The following is a 13,108-nucleotide window of genomic DNA, read 5'->3' as shown; positions in this document are numbered from 1 at the left end:
CTGCTCATCAGACCACACTGAGGCAGCGTCCCACATGCCACGACTAGAAGAACCCACAACGAAGAATACACAACTATGTACCGGGGGGCTTTGGGGAGAAAAAGGAAAAAATAAAATCTTTAAAAAAAAAAAAAAAAATGGTTAACATGGTAAGTTTCATGTTATGTAACACTTTACCACAACAAACAAATTCTAATAGAAATAAGTTAAAATTTTTTAACAACAACGAAAAAAGAAGTAAATCACTTTTCCTATTTAAAAAACTTTGATCAAAAAGAGGAAATAGAAAAACTGGTATTTCATAACATTAAATTTATAGAAGAAACAACTGGTATGAAATATACATATATCACTGATGAGGCTCAGACTTGCGACAACCTTAGTTTTAGAACCAAACTCCAAAACCAGGAATGTGTGGAGAAAAAGTGTTTGAGCGTGTCAAGTAACTGTCACAGTGTCCTTAACCTCGTCCTCACTCCCTAATAGAGCTCCTTATACATAATCAGAGCCTACCGACTTTTTCTTAACACACAGTTCTTGATTTTTGGTTGGCTGGTTCCCAGCGTTAGAGCAGATTAATATCAGCTGAGATTAAGGTTGGTTAGACTCAAAATCACTGACTTCAGGGAGAATTGATAGGTGGCAGTCTCGGGTCAAAAGAGGAAATAGGGACACAGAGTTGTGCTATGTATTACAGCACAGGACAATACCAGATGTTTCTGTTGGGTTAAGAACAGGTCAGACTGTGCTTTGTGCCTCTGTTGAAGAATTCAAAGAATTAGAAACTGTTTTAGGAAAATTTCCATGAACAAATGCCAGAAGTAAACAAAATATTGCTGCTTGAAAGAAAAAGTTTAATTCCTGGAAAAACTCGTTTATGTGGAATACTGCATTTCTAGATGATGCCTAATAAAAAAGGTATAACTATAATAAAATTATCGTACAAGAGTTAGTGGTTGAAATTTTTGGTGAAATATCAGTCTTCACATGGAACAAATATCTTTGAGTCGTCTCTCTGTGTTTATGTGTGCATGCATGTAGTGTGTGTGTGTGTGTGTGTACATCAGAAGAGGGGCTTCTGTCTGATAAGAGTACAGCCTGGTTTTCTCCGCTCTTGGGTACTAATAAATGAATTCACTTTATGGAGTTGTTCACATAGACTTTAAATATTTTTTCCTGACTTCTTGTAAGCATTCTTAACCTAATTTAAATATTATTTGTATATTTAAGTCAGTAACAGAACCATCTCGCCAATGGCTCTAGATTTTTAATTTAATAGGTGAACACACACCCTACCCCATCCTCCTGTCTTTAAGACCATCCAGCAACCGGCCAGGTGGTGCAGCAGTTAAGTTCGCACGTTCCGCTTTAGCGGCCTGGGGTTCACCAGTTTGGATCCTGGGTGCAGACATGGCACCGCTTGGCACACCATGCTGTGGTAGGCATCCCACATATAAAGTAGAGGGAGATGGGCATGGATGTTAGCTCAGGGCCAGTCTTCCTCAGCAAAAAGAGGAGGATTGGCAGCAGATGTTAGCTCAGGGCTAATCTTCCTCAAAAAAAAAAAAAAAAAAAAAGACTATCCAAAACTTGAGGACTAGAACTATGTCCTCCTCACTATGGCTCCTCCATCAAGTGGCACAGATTCTGAAAAATGTTAGACATTTAAAAATACTTCTTAAATTGGTGAATTAATTTCCACTGTCCCCTACAAGTGTTTTTGTAGATTTGCTTTAACTGTTTGTAGCATTATGCATGTTTAATATTTTATAATGATAAGGGATCATCTCTCTAACAAAAATAAATCACGTATTATTAAGTGGCTTTATTCTGCTCCTGTAGCTGCCCTGGCCTCCAGGCCCACAGCCTGGTAGGGCACCCAGACAGCCCTGAGCAGTGCCACCTAATTATAGCTCTGCACGAGGCCGGCCTTCGTTTTGCTGACCACTTGTGGTGTGTCAGCTGACAGTCAAGGCCTTAGGACAGATGGCTGGTTTACATCCAAATGAGTTTTTCCTTAGATGCTTGCCCACAAAAAGACTTGGTTGGGAGGGTAGGAGGAAGAGACAAGGTAATGAACTGCAGTGTTGGCCTCTAACTCCTCCCCTTGCTCAGAGGTTTGGCTCTATCTCAGAAATCCCTAAGTGGGCTCCTAGGGCCGCTGTGAAGAGGTCTGCTTGAGGAATCTGTTGCTGCCAGCCCACCTGAGTCTCAGAGCAGTGGCTGTAGCAGATCTACTCAATGACATGTGTCCCTGGTAGACTGGCTCACAGCATCTGAGCACCTGGCTTCATGCTCAACACCTGTAAGAGCCTCAAAAAAATGTGTGTGGGACAACTGAATTTAAAAAATTGTGAATGGATTTTAAACCTATTACGGTGCACTGATAGCCCACAAATATGCATAGTTTTTAAAAGAACACTATCAACAGAGTGAAAAGGCAGTCCCTGAAATGGGATAAAATATTTGCAAATCATCTATCTGATAAAGGATTAATATCCAGAATATATAAAGAATTCCTACAATTCAACAACCAAAACACAACCCAATTTTTAAAATGAGTTGAATAGACATTTCTCTGAAGAAGATATACAGATAGTCAATAAGCACATGAAAAGATGCTCAACATCACTAATCATTAGGGAAATGCAAATACAACTACACTAAAATACCACTTCATACTCATTAAGATGGCTACCATCAGAAAAGCCTTGTTTAGAAATCAGAAGATACCTACATGCTCAACAAAAGGGGATTAATTAGATAAATAGACCGTAGTGTTCATATGTAATAGAAGGCAATGTGTCATTAATAACTATATTTGTAAAGAGGAATGACTATGAAACTGCCACTAAATGATCCAATTTGGGGAGAAAAAAGGGAACTTTATATGTAAAAAAACAAATGGAAAATATACAAATAATGTTTTTGCTTATCACTGGGTGGTACAAGCATGGGTGAATTTTTTGTTTTGTTTTTACTCATCTGTATTTTCTAAATGTATAATAAACACATACTCCATTTGTGATAAGAAGAAAAGTAAATTTTTTTTAGCTTTCTTAACTTTGTGCAAGTAGTTGGGGCAGGTCCTCCTTCTCTAGTAATGTTTGTTCAGATCCTTACTTGCTTCCCTTCGCTTGACCCTTCTCGTTCACCTGTGCCAGTTGTTACAGCCCTGGTCATAGGGAGTGAGATAGTGGGTACTTTTGCAACCATCCTTGAGTCTCTACAGTGAGAAGATAAGCTTTCTAACCAAAATTTATGTTTTATCTACTTTTTCATCAAGGTGGATCCAACCGAAGAGAAAGGGGTGCCCCACCACTTCCTCCCACCCCGAGGTGATCCTTGCCTGCTCTTCTCCACCCAAGCCCAAGAGCTACTTCTGTTGTTGCTGTGGAGAGTTGCACACCTTCCTCCCCTTCTCTTGTCCTCTTCATATTGGCAGTAGGGAAGAAGGGAGGGTGATGTGGGAATATGTGTGGGGGGTGGGAATGCAGTGAGAAAGGCACCTAGGTTTTTATATTGTGTATATTCTCAAGCTACTGCTTGCTTCCGCTACAGCCCACCAGTGTTGGCTGCTTGGGGGTGGATAGGCTTTTGTGGCAAGTAGGCAGAGATGAATTTTGTCCCAGCTTTCAACCAACCAAATCCAAACTTTACTGCTTATTTCCTCCAGGCTATAATATTAAAGTCCCTGAGAGCTGTTTGCTTCCCCGCCTCTTTTGCATGCTTGGCCTCCTGTCTGTTTCCATGAACCACAGACTCTCTAAGCAAATTGCTGCACGAGGGCGCTCCTAAAATTTTTGCAGTTATAGGATGTCCAATCTTTGATAGTCTGAAGAAAGCTCTAGGACAGAGCTGTCCAGTAGAAATATAACGTAAACCACATATACAATTGAAAAATTTCTAGTAGCCACATTAAAAAAGGAAAAGAAATAGGTGAAATTAATTTTAATATATTTTATTTAACCCTAACATCCAAAATATTATTTCAACCTGCAATCAATATAACAAATAATGAGATATTTTACGTTCTTCTTTTGGTACTAAGTCTTCAAAATCCAGTGTGTAATTTACACTTAGAGAACATCTCCATTTTGGATAGTCACGTTTCAAGTGCTCAATAGCCAGGTGTGGTTGGTGGCTACGATATCAGACAGCGCAGGTCTAGACAATAGACACTAGTGCGAAAACCTCTTGTTTAAAAAACAGAAAAGGCAAGATGAGCTTTAGCAATTAAAGAGGTAACTAAAGATAAAGTTGGACCCGACACCTTGTTTGGCAGACATCTTGACCTGAGGTTTGGCTCCCTTGTTTTCCCTCTTCCCTAATATCTGTAGACAAGTGTTGCTTCACAGTCCCAAGGTCAGAAATTGATCTGATAGGGTTTACAGTCACGTGGAATAAAGCCATTGGAAAGAAACTGAGAGCCAGTTGGTGCTTCGGGCTCAGAACCAGCTGGCTGGAGCTCACCTGTCGGCTGGACTCCTGCCTTTAGCATTTGAAGCAGCTTCTCTCTCCCACCCAGCTGGCTCCTCATGGGGGGAAGTTGTAGGCTCCGTAGCTGGGGGTAAAGTCAGGGAATGGTAGCAAACCAGAAACGTGGAAGAAGGGAACAGATTTGAGTTGATGGGCAAAACGCTAATCTAAATCTGATGCTTAGGGAGTTGAGAGAAAGAGAGATTGCTACTGGAAATTGGAGGGAATTTGTTCTGAATGTCTCCAGGAGAACCATTGGCTTGGATCTATGCAAATTGAGCTCTGAGAAAGGACCATAGGGAAGAGCCAGCCTTGCCTTTTTTTGTATGATTTTGTTTACAAAACTTTACAGGGACTTTTAAATCTAGCTATAGAATTGGAAAAAAAAATATTTCCAATTAGATTTTTATATGGTTGATGATGTTTAAAATTATCATTACTTATTTTTTAAAAGCACACAGCCACATATGTATATGTCTGTCTACCTAAAATTTGTATCATGGTTTCAGTGTATTGTTCATGTATTACTGGGAGATGCTAACAAGAAATCAATCCAAAGAAAAATTTGAAAGAAGCATTCCTATTTATAGAATAAATGTTTCATTTATATAAAAGCAAACAAACTTAGAGTTCTAATAAGTGGGATGTCTTAATAAATTATGAAGTTTCCCATTTGAATATATTGTATTTTTATAACTTTCCTTGCCAGAAATACTAGGTTTAGTGAACTTTTTCTTCCCCCTTCTCCTCTACTATTCGTCTGTCTTTCATACAGTCACTTGGGGCCCTGTACCCAAAGAGAATCCAGAAATATAAAGGTGTAACCAGCTTGGAAAAGTATTTTCAAAAAAACGTTTTAATCTCTAATATTTTGGGAGCATCATTTTATTTGGATTCTTGGATCAGATATGAACAGTTGATAAAAATCCCTGTGATAAAGCCTAATGACTCACTGCAGAAAAGATGGAGTTTGGCCTTCCTAGCAAATATGGCAGAGAAAAGTCTGACCCAAAGAAAATGGGTTTGAATTTTGTAAGGGGTAGTAAGAATGGCGAGTTTCCATATATATCCCAACTTTGCAGGTACCATCCTAAAGTTTGAAACAGGGTCACAACTCAAAGTTGCTAATCATCCAAGATAGAGATGTTTTCGAATGTATTTTTTAGTGAATGTTTCATTAATACACCTGCGACCTTTCTTTGAAAGTCAGCAACCTAATTACATCCAAAACTCTGAGTAAATCCTATGCTAAAATCTTCAACTATGGCAAATCACAAAAATGAATATTTTCTTCCCTGAAATCAGAGCTTCCATGTGTTTTTTTTCCATAAGATTTCCAGATAAATGTATTCAAGATGCAATACAGAATTTTAACATTCACATACCATTTTATATTGAAATGTATTACAGTATTAAAATTCAGTGTTCAGTATTTATTTCACTATGCATTTTATTTAGTAAAAGCCGAGAAAAAAAATGTTTAATCCAATGGTGCCTTACTTTGTGATTTGGAAAAAATCAACTTTTTTATGTCTACGTATTCGCAGATTATTTGCATATTTGTAAAAACTGTTAGGTCTTTATATTTCAACTTGTAATATCAATTTTGTTATTTTAGTAGCAGAAATGGGATGATTGTTAAAGTGCCCAAAAATTTTTGGCATGAAATTAATTTTTCCCTGTTTATAGTCAGGGACTGTAAAGGAAGATAATGTTTTTCATACCACTGCACTATGCAAACATGCGCATTTTGTTATCTGTGTCATCAGGATCGTTTAAGTGGTGGGGCTGAGTCTAGCCTGGACATCTGTGTCTTTGTAAGTTAGCCAGACAATAAATAAAAGCAGAATGATAAGAGTGTCAACTGGCGGTTTTTATTTAACTATTATCTATGTAAATATACAGGAAATACAAGTGTCTGTTTTCTGTTTTATACTCTGGTAAAGAAAGACAAACTCAAAAAAAAAAAGGTCCATATAAGGAAGTAAATATTCATCGCATTCACTTTCTAACCCCTTATTTGTTTTTCCTGAGAACCTGAATCTTAGTTGAAATCTGTTGTCTGTTTACTTAAGGCAGATGCTTCTCCTCTGAAGTGAACATGGATGGTGGAAGCAATGGAAGATGAAATTACAAGGACTAGCCTTGACACTGAGAAATACAGGGAAGGCCAAGGAGAATTTAGGAGGCCTGATGATTTTTTAAATTATCTGCTGTGTGTGTGTGCATATCTCAATATAATGGTTAAGAGATTAAGAACACCTGCCTTCATCTCTTACCTGCAAGTCACTTCTCTGAGCCTCAGTTTCTTATCTAGAAAGTGAGTAACTAACAGCATTAATAAGTGTATTAAATAAAACACTCAGCTCTTAGCCTGACTTATTCTAAGCACTCACTAATTGGTGGCCACTATTAGAATTAAGTAGGAAACAAATATTTATATAACGATTCCAAATTAACCAGAACTGAATTGACTAGAAGGGGATTTACTAGTGTATACTTTTAAAGGAAAGGGGCAATCGCAGAAAAAATATCCGTATCAGAAATGCAAAACAACCTCTAGACATCAGGTATAACTCGCAGGCCTCAAAAATGAAAATTCATGTTCTTTCAATCATCAAAGAAATTATTAGATTCAGTTTGAAGTAACAGAAATTAAGACCTGGAAACCACCATATATGTAGGGCAGCCTTAGAATTTATGATCCACAATGACCACTCTTGAAGGGGGTGCTAATAATACTTACCTTGGCACAACAGGTATAAATCGGGCTGTCCCTGCAAACAGGGCCATGCTGTCATCCCACTCAGAGATCATCTAGTCCCACCCTCTGGGCTCACAGATGGGTGATTTAAGACCCCAAATCACATACTACTGAAGAACAAGCAGGATGACTTTTCACCACACCACACTCTCTTCTTTATAATCCTTCCCACCTGTAGCTGAAGTCTCTGTCCCATATGTCTTTCGCGTTTACTGGAAAGAAAAGGCCAAATGACAAGTTAGAGAGTCAGAGAAGGAGCCCTGGACACACAAACTTGGATCTGAATCTTGCCTCTGCCACCTGCTCCCTGTAAGGCCATCGACAAACTATTTAAGCCCTCTAAGCTCTGGTTTCCTCAACTGCAAAATGGTTACAAAGCTTGAATACATAGACAAAACATCAGACAAAATATCTGGCGTACGTCAGGCACTCAGTCCTAATCCTTTCGCCATCAGCTCTCGGCCGTATTCAGGAAGGAATGTTCAGTGCATTCAAAAGAGTCTGATAAAATTTAATTGCAAAATTCTTAGCAATAAAAATTGCTTTCTGAACTGACCTCGTTTGTTCAAACTGGAACCATTCATTTCATTCATTCATCCATTCAATAATTTTTCTTGTGCCAGCTTCACCTCAGTCAAACCAATGTCCCCACCACAGGTAGATCAGTCAAATGACCTCTGAGTGGCTGTTAAGGAGGCCAGCACCCCTGTCCCCACCAGGTACAGGTGCAACTTCAGTCACCCAAGCAACAGAGGACTTTCTATTAAGCAGGGAAGTAAATACTTAATCATTTTTCCTCCCTTAAGTAATTATTTGGCTTCTTTTCTCCTTTAATCTCAATGGGTGAAGTACATTGATTGACTTTTTAAAAAATTTTTTAAATCTACAAGAAAATTTGGAAAAAAAAGTATGTAGAAAAAGTTTTGACGGCCAATAAATATCTTTTTGGTTTTGATTAATCTGAAAAGTAAACTCAAGAATTTCCAGTTCCCTAAACATTCTCATTAACTGAAGACTGCCTGGACACGTAATTTAGAGTGGCCCCTTCTGTCTTCCCTACAGCCCCGCTTTCCTCTGCTCTGAGCACTTGGCACTTAATGTCTATCACATACATACGTTTCTCTTACTGGTAAATGTTTGGAAATGTCCTGTCCATCAACATGCTAGAACAAATTCTTTGTCTGAAAATTTTGTTTCCAGTATTACAGGGGCACATTTATAAGAAGCTAATGAAGTTCAAGCTTTGGGACCTCCACTTGCAAGAATCTCTTCTAATTAAGTACTTACTTTTATATCTAATATATATATATATATATATATAATATATATTGGTGAGGAAGAATGACCCTGAGCTAACATCTGTGCCAATCTTCCTCTATTTTGTATGTGGGATGCCGCCACAGCATGGCTTGATGAGCAGTGTGTAGGTCCGTGCCCAGGATCTGAAACTGCAAACCCCAGGCCCCTGAAGTGGAGTGTGCAAACTTAACCACTACACCACCAGGCCAGCCCTTCTAATTTTTATTTATGATCTTTATATTATTTCTCTTAAATAGATCAACCTAAATTGTCTAAACCTTCAGACCCCACAAAACCTGGATCTGTCCTTGCATTATTGCCCTCCCCAGTTTCTGATGCAGAACTCAATCAAAATAGAGGCCTTAAAAACTTTAAGCCACTAGTTTTCCATGAGAATCCTAGACAAATATAAGACAGCAAAAATGTTTGCCTCCTTTGTACCCCCAGAGTGGCCTGTAGATATTTCTAAAACAATTCAGTCATTGCACTGCCCACATCACATTATAGTTAGTTAAAGGCCCCACAATATGACTCATCCAGGAAAACATGTTAGACCTTCAAGGTGCCTAGGAAACAGGTCTGGATGTTATTAGACATCAAGCTCAAATTTAGCCTAAATCTTGACGAGGAAGATGCTTCCAGAATGCCTGGAATACCCACCATGGACTTAACATAACTGTGTTTTAGTCATGAAAAACTCCCACCCTTTTCCTGTTTTCTGTCTTTTTAGCAAGTTAGTAAGTTAAAGGTCACCTGTCAAAATGCTTTCTTTTTCAGATAGATCCCTGAAACAAACAGCAGCAGATAATCGGGAAAACCCTAATGATTTATGGAGCCATCATATTCCCTGAGATTCATTTTTACATTTATGCACCCAAATCATCAACAAACACTGATTGAGTAAATACGATTAAGCATTGGAAATACAAAGATACACATTACACAGTAGGAAGTACTAGACCTAGAACCAAGGGTGGGATTTTAAATTCTAGATCCAACAAGAACCTCAGCCAATAGACTCAACCCCGTTCTACCACTGGTCTGGAATGCTCCTCACCACCAACATAGAGCTGCCGGGCTGGCGGTGTGCATGGAAGGGAGATTCTGTTTAGACTTACTCTTGGATCAAAGACATAAATAGGTCCCAAATGAGGCCAGCATGGGAAAATGGAAAACTCTAACACACTAGCATCATCACAGAAAGTTTATACCATCAAGACACCCTGCCTAATTTACTTACCTAGATGACAACAGTTAGATATTATCTTTATTTTTCATATAACCACCACCAGTTATTGATCACCTACCATGTACTACAAATGGTGCTAAGGTCTTCGCAAATATTATTGCATATGTTATTGTTAATCTTTGTGACTTTACACATGGAGAAACCGAGGCCTGAGTAGATTAGAAATTTGCCTCAAGGGGCCAGCCCCGTGGCCAAATGGTTAAGTTCGCGCGCTCTGCTGCAGGCAGCCCAGTGTTTTGTTGGTTCGAATCCTGGGCGCGGACATGGCACTGCTCATCGAGCCACGCTGAGGCGGTGTCCCACATACCACAACTAGAGGGACTCACAACTAAGAATGTACAACTATGTACTGGGGGGCCTTGAGGAGAAAAAGGAAAAAAATTAAATCTTTAAAAGAAAAAAAGAAATTTGCCTCAAGCCACTTGCTTTGAATGGATCCAGAATTCAGACTCAATTCTAAGTAAACAAATTTGAATGGAGAGTCATAATATCATTATCAACTTTTCATCTCCCAATTTAAAAAATACTGACATTTCATAAAGGCAAGGACGTTTTAATGAGCCAAAATAAGGGAAGACCTAATTTTAGAATAAAAGGCAGTAGGCTCAATTGAATAAACATAGCTTCATGGAAAACTGGCTGCATTGTCCTTATTTTCCTCAGTGGGCTATGGACTGGCTCTAGTCCTGGACCACCTGGGGCACACTGACTCTTGGTTCTTTACAGCTTGAGCAGGTGGTCAAAATCCCTACTTTGAGGTTTTTCAAGGCATGCTATATACCTGTACTTTACAGCTCAGCTTATCAGACACATGCTACCTTTTAAGGTGATATCAGGGGAGCCACTAAAATTCAGCCATCAGTTCATTAAACACTTAGATTTCTGAAAGTCCCCATCTCAGAGTCAAACAGTAATGTGAGTGGTTTATTTGTTCCCCTGTGTATCTCCCTTCCCTTGTACTGTCCATTATTTGTGGGGTATTTCTTCCATTCATATTATAAATTTTTGTATTGAATTTATTTTTTACTCTCCATGAAGCTGGAAAAGTCATGTGAGGGCTGGACCCGTGGCCAAGTGGTTAAAGTTCCACATGCCCCACTTTGGCAGACCAGGTTCACAGGTTCGGATCCTGTGTGCAGACCTACTCCACTCATCGGCCATACTGTGGAGGCATCCCATACAAAACAGAGGAAGACTGGCACAGATGTTAGTTCAGGGTTAATCTTCTTCAAGCAAAAAAAGAGGAGGCTTGCAACAGATGTTAACTCAGGGCAAATCTTCCTCACTTAAAAAAAAAATCTAAAAGAAAAAGAAAAGTCATGTGGTTTTGTTAAATTCCAAATAGTAGGATTTGCTTTCCCATAATGGCCAGAAGTAAACCTTGTGTTGTTTGCCTCAGTCATATAAACTAGCACTCATTCACAGGGAAGATGAGGTTAGAGCAAAAAGATAGCCATATTTAAAAACATTGAAATAAGTGGCTCTACAATTTCATAGCATTTCCACATACATTACCTCATTTTTACCCCACAGCAGCCCTGTGAAGGAGGAAGAAACTCATCTCCCACATTACAGATGCAGGGCTGAGGCACTGAGAGATAAAGTGGCTCAAAGGTCTCACAGCTGGTGGGTGAAAGTGACAAAGACTAAACCCCTCTCTGACTGTTTCAATCACCCTCTTTGAACTGCATTTTTACCCTTACTGTCTTCATTCGACAAATATTATTGAGCACCTTGTCAATAATGAGAAGGCATGGGCTGAGTCCAGCTGAAGACATGAAGTACCACATAATTCCTGTGTTTCTGGGAGCTTACAGTCTTTTGGGGGCTGAGGCAAGTACACAAATAACTTTAGAACTAGGCAAAATACACGTGCTATCTAAGCTTGAAATAATGCATCATGAGGATCCAAAGAAGGTACAACTCCCGTGAAATTGGTAGAGCCTTACTGCTTCACACTCACATTGTTTTCCTCATCTTTCTGAGTTCGATTTGCAGGCTTTCTCAAGATGAAAATCAAGGACCACCTGCACCAGAATCACCTTGGATGCTTGTTAAATACAGGTTCCCAGGCTCTACCCCAGACCTACCAAAATAAAAATCTCTTGGAACCTAGGGAATTTTTTTTTTAATATGGAATGCTTCAAAATTTGCATGTCATCCTTGTGCAGGGACTATGCTAATCTTGTCTGTATTGCTCAAATTTCAGCATATGTGCCGAAACAAGCATGGGAATTTCTATTTTTAATAAATTTCAAGGTTATGCTGATGCACACATTCAGGACTCAGAATCTCTGTTCTAAGGTTTTACTCTAGCATTTGGGCCTTTAAAAGAATGTATTCATATATTTAGAATACATGAAATAAGGGAGAGATTAAATCATAAAATGGCATTCACTTTTTGTGATATTCATTTACTCCATTTAACACTGCCCCATGCATGCTGATTCATTAGAATGCTATTTGTCTCTAAAATACATTCCTTAAGAAATTATCTACATCTCTATCAATCTATCTGTCTATTACCAAACTCTGTGATACATTTCTCTCATGCTAAGAGCTACCTTACCTTCTCAGCTAAAGAAAAATTATCTAATGACACCACTGCACAGTCCTGGCCAGAGAGCATCAGCACTCTGTACTCACTATATGTTCTACCAAGTTTTCTTGACTTAAGTGTGCTCACAATGTGTGGCCTCTCTCCATACCATTTTCTGGTGAGTTCTGGTAAATAATTTTGACCCACAGTGCTATCAAAAGATGATAGCGCAGGTACTGCCATAAAGAAATATAGAAGAGTATCATCTTGGATGTTAAAATTTTTTAAGCAAATCAAAGTGACTTTAAAAAAATGGTAGAAACAGAGGGAAAGGATTCAGGTAGAGGAAATCCTCTGACATTACAAAGGGTACCATAACCAGGGGGGAGGGACTAACAATTATGACTGGTTTAGATGGGAAGACACTATGGCTTATGACCTTAGGGGATTTAAAGAGAAGAAAAAATCCACTTAAGAGGAACCCCTTGACCAAAACAGCCTGTTCACTTAAGCTGCCCTGGAACACGCACCCCTGCAGTTAACAGGGATGCCTATAGTGTTGCTGGGGTTGCAGCCTCCACACTTGCCAATGTTTCACTGTAGCCAATGGAAATAGTTACAAGATGCTAGAGCAGTAGTTCTCAAACCTCAGAGAATCATCTGGAGGGCTTGTTAAGACAGAGTCCTGAGCCCTACTGCCATAGATTCTGATTCAGCAAGTCTGGGGTGAGGCCTGAGAATTTGCATTTCCAACAGGCTTCCAGGCGATGCTTGATGC

At 39.1% G+C, this 13,108-nt stretch overlaps 1 protein-coding gene and 1 non-coding gene across 5 annotated transcripts in view; one reads left to right on the top strand and one right to left on the bottom strand.

The window, feature by feature from the left end:
• The window catches only part of WIPF1 (WAS/WASL interacting protein family member 1), a 112,730-nt gene extending 106,387 nt beyond the window's left edge, over positions 1-6,343 (top strand). For all 4 annotated transcript variants that reach the window (XM_046659130.1, XM_046659133.1, XM_046659132.1 and 1 more), the window contains exon 8: positions 3,287-6,343. In XM_046659130.1, coding sequence (XP_046515086.1) covers positions 3,287-3,342 — 56 coding nt within the window. In that variant the 3' untranslated portion in view covers positions 3,343-6,343. The remainder of the gene's footprint in view (positions 1-3,286) is intronic.
• A 5,575-nt stretch (positions 6,344-11,918) lies between these two features.
• LOC124238779 (U6 spliceosomal RNA) lies at positions 11,919-12,021 on the bottom strand. The gene has a single exon (XR_006888384.1). It is a non-coding gene; the product is annotated as a U6 spliceosomal RNA (small nuclear RNA).
• Positions 12,022-13,108: the final 1,087 nt, after the last annotated feature.

This window comes from Equus quagga, chromosome 4 (assembly GCF_021613505.1).
Source record: "Equus quagga isolate Etosha38 chromosome 4, UCLA_HA_Equagga_1.0, whole genome shotgun sequence".
NCBI classification, from domain to species: Eukaryota; Metazoa; Chordata; class Mammalia; order Perissodactyla; family Equidae; genus Equus; species Equus quagga.
This window is presented reverse-complemented; position numbering and strand designations above follow the sequence as displayed.